A 21,387-nucleotide genomic window follows, 5' to 3' on the forward strand; every position below is an offset into this window, starting at 1 on the left:
TTGAGGATTCATTACCATTCCTATTTCACAGCTGTATTACTTTGTGCAAAAACTATGCCGGGTGCTGAGAACACAGAGTAAATATTTGTTAGGCACTCATGATAGACTATTACATGAAAAAAAGTGATAAAACCATATATATTGTATAAACCCAATTTTGTTTGTGTAAGAAGTATATTAAAATTGATTGTGCAGGAAAAAACCCACCAAAAGGTGAAAGTGATTGTATAGGAAAAAAACACCATAATGTGGCCATTAACAGATGGTGAAATTATAGGAAATTATTCTGTTCTTCGTATTTTCCTGTATTTTCTGAACTTTCTACAATAAGCATGTACTACTTTGCTAATCAGAAAAAATAATTTTTAAGAGAACAATACAGTCAGAGAGGTAGTTGTAGAAGAAGGGTAAGGATTAAAAGGAAGTCCTGGCCATGTTCAAGATTCAACACAAGCAGTAAGTAGAACCTGGGAAGTTCTGAGAGGCGAAATATAGAAGCAAATGCACTCCCTAAGATTTGACATGCCTGCTAGGGAAAAGAAATCATGAAATTTATGGTTATGGTTGACATGAAGAATGCTGACTATTCTCTTTTAATGTTTAATGTGTTTATTGTACGTAATTCTAAAAATTAAACCTCTTATTTTAAAAAAGTCAACAAAGGGGCTGCCTGGTGGCATAGTGGTTAAGTTTGCCCACTCTGCTTTAGTGGCCCTGGGTTCACAGGTTTGAACCCTGGGCACGGACCTACATACTGTTCATCAAGCCATGCTGTGGCAGCATCCCACATACAAAATAGAGGAAGAATGGCAACAGATGTTAGCTCAGGGCCAACCTTCCTCATCATAAAAAAAAAAAAGCTAACAGATGGGAGGAAGGGAATGAATTAGTGAGACAAGTACCATGAGCATACTATGTTATAAACCTACAGTAAGTAAAAATATACCAGCACAAAAACGAATCAATGAAGTATAAGAACTGAGAACAGACTCTATTGGAGAAAAGAGATTCTAATTCTAGATGGAATTCAAGAGATTAAAAAAAAACCCAAAATAAAAAACTGAGTAAAAAATGAAACAATATTAAACTACAGAATAGAGGAGGAGAGACCTTTCTAAGTTTAAGAAATACAGAACGTCTATACACAAAAAATTAAAAGAAAACACTGGGAAAAAATATTTGCTGAATGACATATAACCTATATGAGTTAATATCTTTAATGCATAAAGATCTTAAAGGTTTATGAGTAAAGAACACTGAGATCACAATAGATAAATGGGCAATGGACCAGAATAGATAACTTGAAAGAAAAAGAAAAAGACACTAGTAAGGAAAAAAATGTTACTGGAAACGAAAGTAATGCAAGTTAAAGCAAACAATGACACATTATTTACATCTTAAAGTAGCAAAGATTTAAAAATATATACTATTATCCAACGCTTGGGAGAATTAAGTGAAAAATGTTCCTCTATTAACTTGCTGATGGTAAGGTAAACTTGCACATGCTTTTAGAGAACAATTTAGCAATGGGCATTAAAAGGCTTAAAAATGTTCTCTTTGACTTAAATACATTTCTTACAATTTATGTTACGGAAATTAAGTATGGAAGAAGTCTTAGTGACAAAGATGTTCACAACAGTATCAATCACCTACAAGAACTGAAGTTCTCTTGTCACTCACTTCATACTTATGTCGTCTTCCCTAGTGGAACAGGTCTACCTGTGACTCTAATGCTATAGTTCTCAAGTTTTCTGTGTTCAAAGCACTTTCGAACACTAGACCCTTGATGGTTCACTCAAAAAGAGTTTTAAAAGACAAAAAACAAAACAAAACACAATTGGTAGTGGTTTCCTGGTAATAGAACTGTCCGCTCAGACCCCTAACGAGTACTTTTGAGACCATGTTCTTGCCAGGTGTTAGTACACAAAACTCTTCTTTCTTCGGCTCTGGTTGGCGACACGCTGCGCTGCGTGATCTGCTTGCTTCAGCGTTTTGCAAGGCACTAGCTTACAGACACTGGTGAGTGATAACAAGGAGCAGTGCGTGTGACCCCTTTCACATAAATTTAAAAAGCAAAGGACATACACATGCTTGTAAACGCATTTTTTTCCCTGTAAAAATACACAAGAAACAACAGGGGTTATTTTGGGGGGAAGAGACCGTGAGGGCATAGAGGGGCTAGAATTTTGAGACTTCTATTTTTCATTTTACATCTTTCTGTACTACTGGAATTCTTATTTTTGCTATATCCATATGTTATTTTTTATTCTAAGAAGAAAATATGTAATTTCTCAGTTTAGCAAAAAGTTCTCAGTCCATAAGTTGGTATAGGAAATTTATAGGACAGATTAATCAACTGCTAAATATTACTCATCTTTCTTCTTGGAACTCTCCAACCAGGAGAGAGTTTATAGAAAGGAAAAGAAAGTCAGTGTTCAAAACAAAAAATGAACGAATTCACTATTTTTAGATATCTGAAATTTAAGTCCTTAACAGTTAAAAGTTTGTGTTGCATTTTGTTTCTTAAGTTTTTAGAAGTGGTTTCTTTCTTAAATTTACACAAGAGTACTGTTTTAGAAAAATGCAAAGTTAGAAACGTTCTTTTATAGCACCAGGTGCAATTTTTATTTCCAAGCTGAAGAACAAACATGGTAGGTAGTCAGGACAAAAGGTTTTTTTACTCTCATGTCCTTATGTTGATGGCTCAGTGATGAAGGGGGCTTTTGTGGGAGAACTAGGTTATCAAAGATGTGAGGCAATCTTATGTTTTCATCTCTTCCTACTCTCTTTTGGCTTGCCAAGCTCCTGAATTCATTATTTAGATAATGTACCCCAACTTCCTAGTAACCAACATTAACATTTTCCTTCAGCATTTATGTTAATCTATTAGGGACTAAAACAGCAAAGATCTAAAGGTTTTGAAGTACTTTCCATTTATTTCTCCTGAAATATTTTTGCATGGGTATACGCTGAAGTTCTGACCTTTGGTATTAAAAATCCTAAACTATTTGACTTTAAAATAAACTAGCTATTTTGGAAGTATAAGAATTTAGGAAGAATAGCATGGAAAGGAAATTATTTTGTGCCAATGACTTCCATGTAGTACGTATAAAATTTGAAAGGAACCACACATATTTCAATTACTCTTTCAATATGCAGACTTAGCTCATAAGGTTTCACAATTGAAAGACACTAATCATAAGCATATCATTAAGAGTTAAAAATTTCTCCTTACTCCTATATAAAACACTTGATTTAGGGATGTCATACATAAACCTACTATAAGAAACCTGATCTTAATTTTTAAAAATGTCTCAGACACTGTCCTTAATTTAAGGAAAAAGTACACAGATATTTGCTATACAGCCTTTTTTTTTTTGCATAACAGGATTCTAGTTGTCATACTTTTGACACTATGATTTCGACACTTCCATTTCCTTATGCATGTTTTTGCAGAGTTTTGCTCTACTTGAAATTGCTAGCGTGGGCTGTTTTTCCAAGTCCAGTTTTAAAGTGTCACTACTTCTGGAGTTGAAGTCCATGAATGATTCCAAATAAGTCACATTTATTGACCTAATTTTTCCTATGTAAGACATAGGAAGAAAGGAGTAGCAGCAATCAGGGTTTCACAAATTCAAAGCACAAGATTTCATTAACTTTTTTTGTAATCTACTTCGGCAGAAATCAAAAACACTGACAATCCTTACTGGCAAGGATATGGACAAAGTGGCACTGTCACATTTGTGGGAGTATAACTGAGTACAGCTTTTTGGGAGGGTTCTCTGGTATCTGAATCTATTAAATATTTGCATACCCTTCAAGCCAGCAATGTCACTTTTAGATATCTATCTTGGATATACTGCCTTATGTAGATCTATAACTACTATCATGGAAGGATCTGCATGAAACACTGTTAACTGAAAATAAAAAAGTTATTGAACATGTAAAATATGCTATCTATAGAAAATAAGACAAATTAAAACTTACACACATAAAACAAAAAACTGTATGTACATATGTATGCGTGTGTGTTGCATATGTGCATTTAAAGAAATTTTTGGAAAGACTGCACAAATTATTAAGCATTAATATCAAAGATTGGGGCAGAGAACAGGCAGTAGAGAAGAAAAAAGGGAATACTATTTCTGTTTTCTTTGAAAAATTCATGTGAAAATATTAATAGATTACTTGGGTAACTTACAGCTTAAACACACACACATAATCTTAAAAACAAAATAGGATTTTCCAATTAAAAATTATGAAAACCAAATTAATGCAAAATTCCAAAAAAATACTATTGAAACTTAACCTAGTCCTATACTAAAAGAATAGCACCCATACCTTTGCCAAATTCAGTTTATTCCAAGAACCCAAAAATGGCTCAACATTAAGAAATCCATTATTGTAAATCATTACAATTACACATAGTTGATTTTTGTTATTTGTGTTATATTCTATAAAGTCACCAGCAACAATGAATTAGCTAATATTGTACCAGTGCTCCTGGGAAAAATGCAGGGTTAGGTTCCTGTGAGCCTCTGGTCACAATATTTTCATTAGTCCATCAATATATAACCTTGCTTTGTGTGTGTTTCTGTTTAAAGGCAACTTATTTAATATACATTGTTGATTCATTAACATTGAACTCATGGCCAACAGCAGTATAACTCATGCTTGAACAAAGCTTATCCAACACACATATTTTCTCTTTAAGGCATATTATAGTTTTCTTGCACTTAGGAACACTAGAAAACACCTCAGCTCTGTGCCTGGAAGACATTTTAAACAGCCAAATCACCAACAAAAAGCACAAAACTGTGAAGAACACGGCATTAAATAGATTGTGAAAAGGATACTTGTTTATAAGAGCTAATACAAGATGGCAGAGCTTTGCTGTGTTTGACCTCAGCTGCGAATGTGTGCATTGGGCGACTCAAACTTTTTGCTACTCTGCACACGCATATGTCTGGTATGTCTGAATGACAGTGAAAGTACAAGTACAGTCGTGTGCCGCATAATGTTTCAGTCAACAAAACTGCATATATAATGGTGGTCCATAAGATTATAATGGAGCCAAAAAATTCCTATCGCCTAGTGACACTGTCGCAAGAGAAAAGGAAACTGCAGGAGAAAAAAACGAAGAAGAACCCCCAAGAAAATTCACAGTAAAAGGTTTAGCAGAAGCTTTTGCAGACCCCAACAAGCTCTTCAAAAAGTTTAAAAACATGGACCGCAATATCAAAAGATTTTCATTAATAGGAATGTTCATGGTGCATCTGCTTACAAGCGAATCCATGATAAAAAAAAGAAACAAACCAAGCAAACCACCACGGACATATTTCTGAAAAGAGTGACACCCCCACGAGAGCCTCAGGCAGGTCCTTCAGGAGGTATTCCAGAAGAAGGCATTGCTATCACAGATGACAGTTTCAAGCGTGTTCCTGCTCCTGAAGACCTTTCAGTGGGACAAGATGTGGAGGTGGAAGACAGTGATATTGATGATCCTGACCCTGTGCAGGCCTGGGCTAATGTGCGGGTGTGGGGGGGGTGTGTGTGTGTGTGTGTGTCTTAGCTTAAAAAAAAAAAAAAAGTTTAAAAAGTAAAAAAAATTTAAAAATTTTAAAAGTAGAAAAAAGCTCATAGAATAATGAAAGAAAATATTTTTGTACAGCTGTACACTGTGTATTTTAAGCTAAGTGTTATTACCAAATAGTCAAAAAGCTAAAAAAATTTATAAAGTAAAAAAGTTACAGTTAGCTACAGTTATTATTGAAGAAAGAAAAACTTTTTTTTAAATAAATTTAGCGTAGACTAAGTATACAGTGTTTACAGAGTCTACAGCAGTGCACGGGGATGTCCTAGGCCTTCACACTCACTCACCGCTCACTGGCTCACCCAGAGCAACTTCCAGTCCTACAAGCTCCTTTCATGGTAAGTGCTCTGTATAGGTGTACCATTTTTTCTGTTTTATGCCATATTTTTACCGTGCCTTTTCTATGTTTAGACACAAAAATACTTACCACTGTGTTACAACTGCCCACAGTATTCAGTACAGAAACATGCTGTATAGGGTTGTAGCCTAGGAGCAACAGGCTATCCCACACATTTTAGCAACCAGGTGAATTTGCAAATACACAATCCATGAATAATGAGGATCAACTGTATTTTTAGTTTTTTATTATATGGAAAATTTCAAACAAACACAAAAGCAGAGAGAATAGTATAATGAACCTCTCAATCCACTCAACACAATTATATTTTGAGGGAAAAAAATTGCTGGAAAAAGCTCTGATAAAATTTAACATCAATTCTTGGTAACAGAAAACTTGGACTAGAAGAAAGCTTCTTTTAATCTACTTTTTAAATTTTGGCACTGTTGTCTAGTGACATTTTACGCAGAACACCTAAAGTCATAAAATAACTCATCAGGAGTAAGATAAACATTTGAAAGAAAGGGACGAAATGATCCTTTCTTATAAATGATACCAATGTCTACCTATAATCCCCAGGTATTTCAATAATTATCAACTCTTGCTGTTCTTGTTTTAGCTTTACCCCAATCCACTAATCCCTCAAATCCTGTACAACTTTGAAGCAAACCCCAGCCACATTACTTCATTTGTACATAATTCAGTATGGATCCCTAAGAAATAAGATCTTCTTAAAAATAACGTTACATTTCTATTATCTCAATGAAAAGAAATGAACAATTTTTTAACATCAAATATCCAGTAAATATTTAAATTCCCAACAGTCTCAGGTGTACCCTTTTTTTCTGTATATTTAAATTAGGATCCAAATAAGTGACTGGTTGAGAGATACTGTAAGTCCATTTTAATCTACAGGTTCCCCCTCCCTTTTCAATTTATTTGTTGAAGAGACCAGGTTATTTCTGCCCAGTAGTTTTCTATAATCTAGATTTTACTGACTGCATCCCCATTGTCATAACGTGCTCCTTTTTCTGCTGTTTTTCCTCTAACTTGGTAGTTAGATCTAAAGGCTTAATGAGATTCAGGTACAATTTTTTTGGGCAAGACTATTTTATTGGGTGGTATTCTTTCAGGAAGAGACATAAAATATTTTTGATGGTCTCTCTACTGTGTCGTTAGCAATCACTGATGATCAATGCCTAGATAACTTACTAGGGGCAAAATGGTGATGTTCTAACATTCTTTTTTGATTTTATTAGCTGGAATACTTCTCCAGAGACACTTCCCCACATCTACCATTTGATTAGCCAGTGATATACAATTCATACAGAAATGATACTTTCATTTACTTGTTCAAAATAATGAGCTTATCCCATTGGCGACCAACTGGGTCTTCCATTTGTTTGCCTTACCATTATTATAAACTTATGGATTTAAACATATCTGATGCGTCTCAATTCACTGCAGTTATCCTTACTGATACTCAGGGTGTTCCATTTTTGGGATGGGTGTAAAGGGAAGTACTCTTGGTTCAGACTTACATGTAGCAGGCACTCTATCTTTTAATTTGCTAAATAACTATGTTTAGGAAACAAAGTGCCTAGTTTGAACAGAACAAAGGCTCCCAGTCTAACGGGAGAAAGAAAAATAAATTAAGGATTACAATACGTTGTGACTACCTATTGGTAGAATAAATGGCCCAATATTTCAGGAAGGCAAAAAAGTTAAAACTCTATCAGTATTCTCCTCAAAGTCCAACAGTATTTATCTATTTGGGGGGAGGATATTGGAAGAATAGACAAACTCTTACTAGTAGTAATCCAGAGAGAGATATGTATAAAACGTTGGAATTTTAGAAATAATGGGCCTATATAATTCTATAAGTATTTTCAAACACAATGTAAGAAATGCTACAACATAGAATGTATTAAATACCATAGAAGCAATAACTGTGCCAGGGAGACGGTGTCTTAGAAAGCTTCTGGATTCTGTTCGTATTCCACCAACGACTACGAGAAGTTGGGCAAGGAGCTTTACCATTCTGAGCCTCAGTCTCCTCATTTATAAAGTGGAACAGCAATGTCTATTCTGCCTACTTCACAAATTTGTAGGAATGATCAAATGTGAAAATGTTTGTGAAAAGTATAAAGTTATAAATGAATACAAGGGTCATTAATATTTTTAGACAATTCTGAATACTAGGCAAGGACAATTTTCCATAAGGAACTGAGGTTTGTCTAAACTACCCTAATCGTTCTTCTCTATTGTTAATGCTAAGTTCTTAGTACTGTCCAATAGAATTTCTACAACAATAAAAAGATTCCGTATTTGTGCTGTCTGTCCAATACGGGAGCAGCTAGCCACTATGGCTATTAAGCTCTCAAAATCCAGTTAGGGACGGAGCTATTCAATTTTAATTTAAATTTTAATAGCTACATGTAGCCAGTGGCTGCTGTACTGGACAACCCAGTCTTACAGCCTTCTCTCTCTCCCACCTCTCTATCTAAATATTAGAATATTAACAAATGAAAAGCTTCTCAAAAACATTATTCTTTCAAAATACTAAACTTTTGAGAGATGTAAAAAAGTACCTTAAAGTACCAGAAAAGTACCTTAAAGTCTTAAACTGCATCTTAGTCTTTAAGGTCAAATTATTTTTAAGGATATCTTATAAGAACCTAAAACCATATTAACCACAGACTAATACTTTACAGTGATTTAAGAAAGAAAACAGGCGTTTCTGTTTTGTTTTTAAAGATTTACTTTGGTCTGTGAGGAATCTGCAAAACAAAAACTTCAGAGTCCTTATCCAAAGGGCTTTAATCATTAAATCAATCTTACCTTTAGCTCTGCTTGTATGAACTCTTGCACGCACCCAAACAACTTCATCAGCTTTTTTTACTGTCAAGTTGCTAACTCGAACCAAAACTCGATCTGCAGCAAATAAGGGAAACAATTTTGTAGCTAATAATTTACAAAAAGATCATAATTATTTTGGTTTGATAGCTAGCATAAGTACTTGGTATTATCTTAAATAATTTTCAGTCTCTGACAATACCTTCTTTTCTATCACCCTCCATGTGCAATTTGCCTCAAGTTTTGTGAATTGTACTTTCTAAATGTATCTCTAAAATCTATCCAACTCTCTTTCATCTTCATTGCCACCATCCCAAACCAAAGTACTATCATCTCTTGAATAAACTACAGCAATAGCTTTCTAACTGGCAATCCCCTGATCCCCTAATTCAGTCTACATGGGACTCAGAGTTTCAAAATGTAAATCTGCTGAACACTTCAATGACCTATAAGGTCAAATACAGCCTGTCTTCAGCTGCCTTTGCCTAAGTGGACATGGTATTTTTGCTTGCCTGCCATAGTAGGTAAGTCAGCTAGCCACAGGGTAGGATTCTCTGCTAGGCCTGGAGAGTCATAGTATTCCATTCCCCAGGACAAAGTGACTGCTCCAGGGAAGGGCATGTCACTCAAACTGAGCTAATCAAAGTCCTCCTCTGGGACATAATAATATTGAGATACTAGAAATGAAGCTCTCTTCCCTGGGGTTGCTGACTTGAGATGGTGTAAGCCCATGGCTACAGCCACCACCTTTCCTACTACCTGAGTTTGTAGGATGAGAGAATGAAGCAAATAACCTAAAGGAAGCAGAGCCAAGAAGTGGAGACAGAAAGCCCTGAAGATGCTGCTTGAGCCTCTGGATCCAATCATGCCTTATGCCATTTCACACTTTGTTTCCTATAGTTATATGAGCCAATAAATTTCCCCTTTGGCTGTAAGTGAGCCCCAACAATTATTCCCCCCAATACTAATAACAAAGTATTATATCCATATTGGGTCCCCCAAACAGCAAAACTGTAACAAAACAACTATTATATGAAGGTAGTGATATGAGGCATTCATGATCCAGAAATCATTTCGTTATCATTTTAAATATGCAATAATTTTAATATCAGAGAAAATAAGTATTAATTAAAAACATAGTAATAAACATGACATCACAAGAGTAATGAAAGATCTCTATTCTCAAAGATTATGTGGCCTAATTGTAACCAAATCTGTCCATATCACATGCAACAAAACCTAGTTACTACAATACTAAAAATACCTTTGAGTGTGATATTATAATGAAATCAGATTATATTTTACCTGCTATGTCTAAATGTATTTATAATTTGTCTCTTGAAGCAAAGATGCAGCTTAGAGAGAATATGATGTACAGGAAAATACCATGGTTCTCATTGCCAAAAGGAAAGAGAATGAATGAAGAATTTTTAGGCCAATGGGCATCACAAGAGAATTTCTGCCACACACTGCCAATGGATCTTAGAGTTAAGCCAACTTCCAAGTCTGCTGTGTAAACTCAGGCAAGACAAAGTGTGAAGAGACAAGACAGACAAAGCAGCATAAAATTTTAAAAGACAGATTTAAAAATGCCAAGACTGAAAAAGCAAATGACTTACTAACTAGGAATCAAAACACAAAACCAAATGAAACGGAACATAAATCTAAGAGAAGACATAAATAAATGTCATAATAACGGTAATTTTACTATTACTTTGGAAAAGAAAGAGTAATGGCCCTTCTTTCAGGTGGCATTCTAATTAGCATAGAGGTTCTCAACCTTTAACATATCCACATGTACTTGGGGCACGCATCACACTCCCACCAATATGACTGGCTGAGGCAGTGATCAATGGCAGTAGGGTTTCAGTTCGAAAAACTACTGCATCCTCCACACTTGTAGGTCACTAGCATTAGAATAAAGGAATTTGCAGAAATAGAAGCAGATGGCAAAAGAAACTTTATGTTGAGTAAAGCATTAGAATTTTAGCAGAATAAAACCAAAAGCAGAATTTTACTGTTATGTTACTATAATCAGAGTACACACATAGTTTATCTTTCCCTCTGGTGGGGAGAGCTGGTGAATAGAAGACAGTGGTCTGGATTTGCCAGCCAAACGGTAACAGTAATTATGGCAGTGAGTGATTGGGGCGTACGTAAGAGAATGAAACGTCAGTGAGCTTCTTTGTGTTACAGCTCAAGGAACTACACTTCAGGAAGACACCTAAGCTGGAAAAAAGTCTCAAATGACCCCTCCTGCTTGTCCTGGCAGGGAAATGTCATCTTCTATATCATATTGCTTGTATCCTATTTTATACTCAACTATTTCACTTCACCATCTTTATCTTTTGGAAATGGTCTATTTTTAGCAAACTATTTTAGTCTTTATTTTTCACACTTTTCCAACAAAGTTGAGAAGGAAAAGTAATTTTGTGATCATGAAATAAATTGAATCCAAAATAACGATAAAATGGACCTGGAGGTCTATCATAGCCAAAACATAAAATTCATAGGCAGGCCTCTAAATTAGAAGTACTTAGTAGTTCCAATGCACCTCAACTTAAAGGTCTAATTTAGGGTGTCCACCAAAATAAAAATGTCTCCTAAATAGTTGACTAAGATAAATCTGTTGAAATTATACATAAAAAATAGAAATAAAAGGCAAATATTTACAAATAGAAAAACCTACAGGTTTGAGAGAAATAATTAATATGTGACAAGTCAATTTCGAAGGAATTTAATAAAGTCAAGGGTGAAAAGGATATAGCTTCATAAAGCATGCAAAAAGGCAGCATATGATGAAGGCAGTTATTATTAACCATTCTTTTATCTCCTAGGCCAGAGTTAACATCTTAGTTAAATCTTTTACCTAATCACATAGGAATATCTTTTTAACATAATTTACCGTTTAAAATATACTTATTTAACGTATCTTCTTCCTTTTCTAGATTAAGGACCCTAAACTGACAATGTTTATTTAGAGTTATGGAATCTGCTTCGGTTATTAACGTCATTTAAGCTTTTCAGAGTTATGCCTTCAGTTACGCCAACCTTGCTTAAAACTTCATGAAGAGTTTTCCTGGAATTAGAAAGGAAAAAAGAACCTTATTTATTATCACATAACTACTAACCTGGTTTTTCCTGTGATTGTATCATTGAAGATACTCCGTATCTTTCTTTAGCAAAATCCTGCAAAAAAATGTTTTTGCATTATGATTTTTTATTTAAACACTAATGGCACAGTAAACACAAAAATACAAGTAATAGATATAAAAATGAATTCATTGCAACTTTCAGGACCACGTCATTAACTCAGAAAGACGGTAGTTTTAAAGTGGGGAAATGTGTCCTGTCATTTACACACGTTCTCTGTAGAAAAAGGATAAGCACTCAGTTTCTGGTTAGTTTTGAAGATCACCACTCCTGGACAGATATACCATACATAATAGCACTCTCAGAAAAAATTTACGCACGTGTACAACACATCTCAACTACCTTCTTCAAAAAGGATATTAAACTACTTCAAAGCAGGGATATAAATTTCCTCCATGAAGGGAGTAGGATGAAGCACCACAGTTTTATTAACTTCCTATTACAGGAAGAGATGTTCAAAGAGAAGCAACGTTTCTGGGTAAGCTTTCTGAGCACCAGATGTTCACAGTTTTTAGAAATTGGAGATGTTGGATATAAGCTAACTACAACTTTCCTTTTGTAAAACACGATAAAAAAATTCACCAGCTTCCTGTCTCTAAAAACCAGCCTCAGCATACCAGGTTGCAAGTGGTTCAACACTGACAGTATCAAATTTCTTCTTAGAGATTTAAAGTCTGGAACAGGAAAGAGGGGACCTAGTGTCCAGACTATTATTAACAAACTATACTTATTAAATAGCTAAGTGGCCTTTTATTTTAATCTCCCTTTACCTCTAAAATGATCTCTTATGAACCTTCTAGCTATAAAGTGACGTTATCACTGCCACAATGTCTACCTTATATCTAGCCATTGTGTTTACACCTCACTTATCACTTGGGTACTAATACACCCAAGTGATATCTTGTATCTAGACCTTCGCTATTTGCAAGGGGTCACTGCTATATATTTATCAGATCAAGAATACATAAAAATAATTTTTTTAGGGCCAGCCCTGTGGCCGAGTGGTTAAGGTCGTGCGCTCTGCTTCGGTGGCCCATGGTTTTGCTGGCTAAGATCCTGGGCACGGACATGGCACCACTCATCAGGCCACGGTGAGGCGGCATCCCACATGCCACAACTGGAAGGACCCACAACTAAAATATACAACTACGTATTGGGGGGGATTTGGGGAGCAAAAGCAGCAAAAAAAAAAAAAAGATTGGCAACAGTTGTTAGCTCAGGTGCCAATCTTTAAAAAAAAAGATAACTTTTTTAGATTTTACCAAGGAACTTTAAGGTGTTTTGACACAATTAGTTTCTATCACTCTACAGCTATCTCTTGGAATCCTCCCCTTTAGATATGGATTTGATTTGTTTATACCAAAATAACCGACAACACATTAAGGTGCTTACTGAGCTATTTTTTTGTGTTTTTTTTGCCAATGAAAAAAAAATACACCTTAAGATAAAGATAACCCCAGCCCTAGTAGAAAGGTAAGTCACACAGTGTAGCAAGAGAGAGCATAAGCAGTTACACTGTGTGAACAGAAAAAAAAAGAGGTCATTTATTAATACTGATCATGTATCAACAACCCTTATTCCATGTCATATTCTTCTGATAACCCATTCCTCACGTAGCCTATCACAAATTCATAATTCCGCAATAGAAAAACAGCCCGGTAGAGATTAAGGCTCAATTTTACTACAGCACACATAACTTGTAGGATGGTTTCAAACTTTCTTTCCTGAAAAGCACTGAAGGACCAGTGGGTGTTATGAATTACCCATATGATTTTGGGTCACTTCATCTCAGATGCATCCTCTGCAGACTTCCCTATCTACCTCACTGGGTCACTTAGAGAAAGGAAATAATGACAAGCGTTCTTTAAAGGTGTCACATGGAAAACGATCATGAAACATACTAGCAGATCGTTTTACGAAGTACTGTCACTCTTTGCAAATAGGAACAGGAGGGCTGAGCAAAAATCCATTACTCGTGGACGCTAAAATTTTCCGGGTAGCATGCCGGATTACGTGAGGAACGTGCCTAACCCAGGGAGGCTTAAGTGTGACCCCGCCACTCCCACTTTCGGGGCAGTTGACGCTTCACGTCCACCCCATCCCGGGGACAAGCTTCTTGAAGGCCAGACCTCCCAGGCGCCCCCGTGAGAAATGCGACGCGGAGTGGGTCTGGCCACGTTGCTGGCGCAAGAGCCCTGGAGGCCTGGTGACGGCTCTGGGCGCCCAGACCCTAAGCCCGCGGCCTGCAGACCAAGCGCCGACAGGGACCCCGAGGGCAGGGCCCCGCTCACTCTACGCCCTCCCTCAGCGCAGTCCGGCCCCGGGGTCTGTCCTCCCAGGCCCCGGGAAGGAGGAAACCCACTTCCGCCGCGTCCATGATCTCCCGCGGCTTCTCCTGACTCTTGCGGCTGGCGTCGGCGCTGGGCATCGGGACAACTCGACCGGGCAGCGGTCACCACCCTCCCTCGCAGGCTTCCGTAGGGCAGACCCAAGGGGCTTCTCCCTCCAGCACAGTCTCCGCCCTCCCGGAACTCCAGATACAGCACACGCGCTCGGACTCCGCGTGGAGGGTCAGCTCTGGAAAGATCGCGAGAACCGCAGCTCTCTCGAGATCCCGGAGCAGTGTAAGGAGGACTGCGGCGCGCCGCCGTCTCCTCCGCTTGCCCCGCCTCTGTGCTGTTCGCCGGGAGTTGGAGGGAATCCCCGGGACTTCGTTATAGTCTCCTGGGATTGGCTCTAAGGGGGCGTGGGGGGGGGGGGGGTGGAGTGCCGGTGTACGAGAGGGCGCGTGATGGAACTCCGTTGCTTTTTAGCTGTATGCCAACTAGGACTTCTGCTCTGTTCTCTCTTCGTGTTTATGGAGCCCTCCTGGCTTTAACCGCAGGCTATTCGCTAAAACACCCACCCAAGCTCAGGCCTCGGCTTTTCAAACTTCCTTGGGCTTCCCGGCCCTCGCTTTCCCCAGCGGCGGTGTAGCTGCCTGGGATCATAGGAGACCTCCTCACAACCTGCTGCTCTGTGCATTGGGACACAGGAGAGCTGGGTTACAGGCATTTGGCTTACTAAGGTAGGATTGGGTACCGGTACCCAAGTGGTAAGTGACGTGTAAACACAATGGCAACCCCCCCCCCCCCCCCCCACACACACAGTTGCACCGGTTGCCTCGACCTGTTGCATTGGTAGAGGCAGTGCATGGTGTTGGTTGTCCGATGGATCTCCCATCTCCAAAGGAATCTCCCCAGGTTAGCAGCTCAGTTAGCAGCTTTTTTAAAGAAAAAAATGTCATTCATAAGCCTTTCATCGCAGTTGAAAGTAATTTGGGGGCTTGGTTAAATACTATCTCCCTGTTAGACTTCTTTGCACTCCATGAAGTTTTAACGCTCTCTGTAGTGTCTTAGCCTGGCACAAAGTGGCACAGTTAATACTTGTTAAGGAGTGCAGGTAGACTCCAGTGCAGATGAAGGGTTCTGGAGGCTACGTCGTTCAGGTCCTTGGATAAAATAGAAGAAAGACATGGTCCCTGCCCTTGTGTGTGAAGTAGAGGCAGGGGTGCTATGAAAGTTTCTTTGAGGGCATTCACCTCAGGTTTCCCCGAGGAAGCGATACTTCAGCTAAAATCTAAAGCAGGAATAGGAGTCAGCCAGGTGAAGAGGGGCCAAAAGAATATTCCAGGCAGAGGGGGTTAGGGAGAGAAAGATCATGGCTCAGTTTTCAATGTAGTGCATATGAGATGCGTTTGAGACATTCAAGGGGAGATGTCCAGGTAACCACTGGCCTTGTGGGGTCTGGAGCATAGAAGAGAGGTCTGGGTTACAGGTCAAGATGAGTAAGACGCCAACAGGTAGGTAATTGAAGCCCTGGACTAGGGAAGAGAATGTTCCAAGAAGAGAGTGTTAACATTGTCAGCTGCTGCATAGACCTCAAGTAAGATGATGACTGAAACATATTTGTTGAATTTGGCAACATAGAGGTCATTGGTGTTCTTAGTAAAGCCTGTTGATGGTAAAGTAAGGGAGTCAGAATGAGCTGAGAAGTGAGTGACAGTGAAGAAATGAGAGTAAAAGTCATTTTAGTAAACCTTTATGTAGTGCTTACGGTGTGCCAAACACAGTGGTCAGTGTTTTACATATACTCGTTTAATTCCTACACCAGCATTATCAGAGAGAGAATATTATCATCTTCGTTTTACATATGGGGGAATTGGGGCATAGAGAGGGGAAGTAATTTGTCCTTGGTCTCAGAGTCATTAAATGATGTGTTTCAATTCAGGTAGTGTGGGGCCAGAATCCATGTTCTTAACTACTATACTTTGCTTTCTTTCCTGTCTTCAGGAGACAATGAGAAGACTGGATGTGAGGGGAAGGAAAAATGTAGATGGTAGCTAATGGGGAATAAGTCAAGTGAAGCTTCTTTTAAGAGAGAGACTCGAATGCATTTAAAAACTGATGGGAAGGATCATGAAAAAGAAGATGAATATGCAGGACAGAGAGGGATTGAGAGATGGTGTAAGATTTTTTTTTTTTTTATAAGGGAGAGAGAAGGTTCAAAGAACAGGAGGTTGGACAAAGGGAGGTGGGAGAGTTCCTCTATCACAACTGGAGGAGAGGAGGCTAGGACAGTTGTAGTTGTTTGGTTTCAGGAAAATGAGAGAACTTCCGTTTGATGACTTCTGTTTTCTGCAGAGAAAGCAGCTAAGTCATGAATGGTGGGGTTAGGGGTTCGAGGGAAGGGAGAAAAGAGAGATTGAGGAGAATGGAAAAGGTTAAAATAGTCCTAGGGGTGCTGTGGTATTTGGTATTATTTCTGGGCATAAAGGAGCCATTTGGTATGGGATCATGAGTTGGTCATGGAAGTGAGACTCCTCCAGTAGCACATGGCTGGTCTGGTGCAGTCACATGGAGGCAAACAGTTGCTTCACTCAGTGTGAAGTTTTGGTGCTGATGCTGCTCAGCAGAAGGGAGCCCAGAATAGATCTGTCTTGAGTAGCCGTACATATGCTATACACATCAGGCGAATGAGAAGGAAATTTTAACGTGTAATTTGAAAGTCAAACCAACGTTGGGCAAATTAATTTATCCTTAAATCAGGATGGAGGAAAGGACAGAGGTTCAAATAGTTGATTGTGGTTATCCAGAGAGATAGGTCATGCTGAAATTTGAGGAGTAAAGTTTGAAGAAAAGGAGTAAAATTTTATCCCACATGTAATTGATCAATGATTATAAGCATCTACTTTATACCAACCATTGTGCCAGGAAAAAAGCCTTGTGATTCTCCTAGAACAGAAGGGGATGAAAGGCCATCTCCCACTCACTTCCCTTTCTCCCCCAAGAGGCTGTCTGATGAGGTCTGGGACTGTCTGCCACCCCCTCCCACCAATGTAGCTGCACAATGTAAAATTGCGTAGCTGGAGTCTAGAAGTGGCTCCTCACCAACGAGGTGTCCCATAACTCACATTGCAGGCATCTGGCCCTTTTTGCTGTAGTGTCGTCCTTTTTGGTGTAGGACAAGGATCACGGGGAGCTGGCACCTTTGGCTTATTCTTTTCATTGTTGAAGTAAGTAACAAACCGTCTAAATCTAAAAGTGGCTTGTTATATCTTTACTGATGGAGTCAGTCGGGCTTGACCTTGGTCTTGCTTGTCTTGTGTGTTCCTGTCTGGCCAGGAACCAGCGTGGGATTCTGCCAACTACCAAATGTGTCCATTCCAAACTGTACCTGTAGGGACCAGGAAAATGACTATGTGAAGGCCCCCATAGACCTATTCTAGGTGTTGTTGTTAAGAGGTTTGAAGCGCAGTTGTGATTCCTGATTCTTTGTATGTGATTCTTTTTCCCTTGGAAAAAAGAAGGTTGTAGGATATCTGCTAAGTAAGTTACTGCTAGTCCTTCTCTTTGTTCCTAATGCTCTGGAATTTCACAATGTGTACCATCCTATGAGTCTAAATTCACCACTGTGCTGGACACTCATGTTACTTCGTTCTGGGGCATTTTCTTGAAAAGTTTCTTTGATGATTCTCTCCCTTTCATTTTCTCTCTGCTCTCTTAAATTCTGACTATTCAAATATTGGCCTTTCTGAGGTGGTCTTCTAATTTTCTTATCATTCCATTTTCCATCTCCTTGCCTGTTTGGACTGCTTTTGGGGGATTTCTTCAGCTTTATCTCCTAATCTTTCGTTTGAGATTTTCTCATTTCTGCCATCATGTTTATAATTTCCCAAGCACTTTTGTTTTCTCTGAAGGGTACTTTTAAAGAATAGCATCCTGGGGCTGACCCCGTGGCCGAGTGGTTAAGTTCATGCGCTCTGCTGCAGGCGGCCCAGTGTTTCATTGGTTCGAATCCTGGGCACGGACATGGCACTGCTCATCAAACCACGCTGAGGTGGCGTCCCACATGCCACAACTAGAAGGACCCACAATGAAGAATATACAACTATGTACCGGGCGGCTTTGGGGAGAAAAAGGAAAAAATAAAATCTTTGAAAAAAAAAAAAGGAATAGCATCCTGATCTTTTTACATGAGTGCAAGATCTTATCTTTCTGAGTATGTTAATATGGTGATTGGGGGGGAGGGGTGGTAATTTAAAAAATGTTCTCTCTGCATAGCCCATTTCTTACAAGTTGCTTTTTGTTTGTTTTTGGTGTCTGTCTTCCATGTTGGAGACTCACCACAGCTGTCTGGTGAATCCTTATTTATTTATTTATTTTTTTCTGTATATTGTTGTTTTAGCATTTTTTGGGGGGCGAATCCTCGATTGTCTGCTTATGTTAAAAGTGGGTACTAAAAAGCTAATTAGAAGCTTTGAGCACTGGGATGGGGTTTGTTAATTCTGAGTTTTTCTGTACAATGATCTCCTTGGGCCATGTGATGGGCAACCCCAGGTGTCAGTATCTTTAGATCTTTTCCCCTGGCTGGTCAGATTGTTCAGGAAGAGACTCTCCTAGTCTCCTGCCTGAAAAGTAAAGGCCTGCCAGTATTTGGGGAATATTTAGCATTCAACATACCTTTGGTGACTGACTCCCCCTCATTTTGGGACAGTACCCAGTTCCTAAAGTCAAGGACCCCCCTTGTACCTTCTCCAGAGAATACGTCGCGTCAGATGGGAGAGAACTCTTGTCGAAAGAGTGGAGGAGGGAGGGATGCAGGGATCAGACTTCTCGTGCAGATTTCCCCAAATACTCCTTCTTACAACTTCCACTCCACACCTCCATTTCCAGAGGTACTTGGTGCTGCTTGTCTTGAGTTTTTTGAGGTTTCTATGGGATCAATTAGCTTTCCCGACTGCTACCTAAGGATTCAGCTTTTCATATCTGCAAAGTTGGTTACCACTGGTCTGTCTGCTCTCCAGCTTCCCACATTTTGTGGGTGTTGTTTCCCCTTCTGCTCTCCCATCTTCTTGATTGTAGTTTTTCTAAGATTAGCGGCAGGAGCAAAACTGGATCTGCCGTCTTAGCACAGAAGTCACTTTTCATGTTTTGTTTTATATGTGTCAGCATACACGAGGCTTTTAGCAGGTGACTTGTACTTACTACGATGAACACCAGTGCTCATTCATTCTTTCAACAAGTATTTATTTATTTATTTATTTTTATTATTATTATTTTTATTTTTTTAAAGATTGGCACCTGGGCTAACAACTGTTGCCAATTTTTTTTTTCTGCTTTATCTCCCCAATCTCCGCTGTACATAGTTGTATATCTTAGTTGCAGGTCCTTCTAGTTGTGGGATGTGGGACGCCGCCTCAATGTCGCCTGATGAGCCGTGCCACGTCCACACCCAGGATCCGAACCCTGGGCCGCCGCAGCGGAGCGTGTGAACTTAACCACTCGGCCACGGAGCTGGCCCCCGTCAACAAGTATTTGTTGAGTGAGTGCCAACTATGTGCCAGGCATTAGTCTAGGCATTTGGGATATATCAGGGAACAAAGTAGATAAAGATCCTAGCTCTTGTGGCTCTTATCTTTTAGAGAAGGAGGCAGACGATAAATAATAGATGTAATACGTAAATTATGTAACATGTTAGAAAGTGATAGAAAGAAAAAGTACAGCAAGGTAAGGGGAGTGGGGAGTGTGGGAGGGCAGGAGGGTGGGGTGGGATGCAGTATTAAATATGCTGGTCAGGGTAGGCCTCATTGAGAAAGTGACGTTTGAAGATTAGAAAGCAGTAAGAGATGTGGCCATGTGTATATCTGAGGAAGGGCATTCCTAGCAGGGGAAAAGCCAGTGCAAAGGCTTTAAGGTAAGAGGAACAAGGCCAACACTGTATATAATAGAGTAATGTCTTCAGGGCCTCTAAAGTGTAGGCCTAAATGAGTCCAACTTGCCAAGCTATTTTTTTAAATTGTGATTTAGAAAACTACATAATATAAAATTTACCCCCCTAACCTTTTTAAAGCATACTGTTTAGTAGTATCAACTATATTCACATGGTTGCATAACAGATCTGTAGAACTTTTTCATCTTGCAAAACTGAAACTATACTCATCAAACAACTCACCATTTCTCCCTGCCCCAGCCCCTGACAACCATCATTCTGCTCTCTGTTTTCATGATTTTGCGTACTCTAGATATTTCACATAAGTGGAATCATACGGTATTCGTTCTGTTGTGAATTGCCAAGCTTTTTGAGTTCTTGTATTGCAAATTTGTTCTGGCTCTTCTAGCTGTCTTTCTTTCAGCTATTACTTCCTCATGCCTGCATGTAATTCATATCTAGCACCCCCTATTTACCAGCTGAATCAGATAGGATGCCTTTGGCTGCAAGGAAGAGAAACCCTGACTCAGACTGTTTTAAACAGTCAAGGAACATATTGCTCACATAGTACAGAGTTTAGAGAAAGGGAGAGTTCAGGTTTGGTTGATCCAGCTGTTCAGCAATGTCATCAAAGACTAAGCAGTTCTTTCTCTCAGCTGTGCCGGCTTCATCCTCAGGCTGGTAGCAAGATGGCTGCAGCTAATTCAGGCATCACATCCAGTCATGACGACATCAGGGAAGGAAAGAGACACCCTAGTTTCTTGTTCTTGTCTCTTAGACACAGAAACCTTTCCTCAAAATCCCTGCATAAGGCTTTCCTTCACATCTCATTGGGCAGAATTAGATCAGATGCCTGTGCCTGAACCAGTTATTGGGATGAGTTGGGAGTGTTGCCTCCATGGAAGCACATGGATGCATTGGAGAGAGGTGGATACCTAAATAAAATCAGATTCTGTTAGAAAGGAGGACGGGGAAAATGGATGCTGAGTAGGACAGTTGTGATACTGTGGTATAATAAGAAATATATGTTTGGTCTTTATCTCTGGTTCCTGGCAAAGAACTTCTAGGGGCCAGCCTGGTGGCCCTGCGGTTAAGTTTGCATGTTCCGCTTTGGTGGCCCAGGGTTCACGGATTCAGATGCCAGGTGTGGATATGGCACCACTTGGCAAGCCATGCTGTGGCAGGCGTCCCACATATA

General features: G+C 39.1%; 1 protein-coding gene across 1 annotated transcript in view; it reads right to left on the minus strand.

Annotated features, from left to right (window-relative positions):
• DARS1 (aspartyl-tRNA synthetase 1) overlaps positions 1-14,661 on the minus strand; it is a 58,639-nt gene extending 43,978 nt beyond the window's left edge. The window contains exons 1-3 of the mRNA XM_001490023.5: positions 14,302-14,661; positions 11,918-11,975; positions 8,772-8,864 (exon numbers count right to left, since the gene is read on the minus strand). Coding sequence (XP_001490073.1) covers positions 8,772-8,864; positions 11,918-11,975; positions 14,302-14,367 — 217 coding nt within the window. The 5' untranslated portion in view covers positions 14,368-14,661. The remainder of the gene's footprint in view (positions 1-8,771; positions 8,865-11,917; positions 11,976-14,301) is intronic.
• Between the last annotated feature and the right edge of the window lie 6,726 nt (positions 14,662-21,387).

The sequence above is a fragment of the Equus caballus genome, chromosome 18 (genome assembly GCF_041296265.1).
Source record: "Equus caballus isolate H_3958 breed thoroughbred chromosome 18, TB-T2T, whole genome shotgun sequence".
Classification (NCBI taxonomy): Eukaryota; Metazoa; Chordata; class Mammalia; order Perissodactyla; family Equidae; genus Equus; species Equus caballus.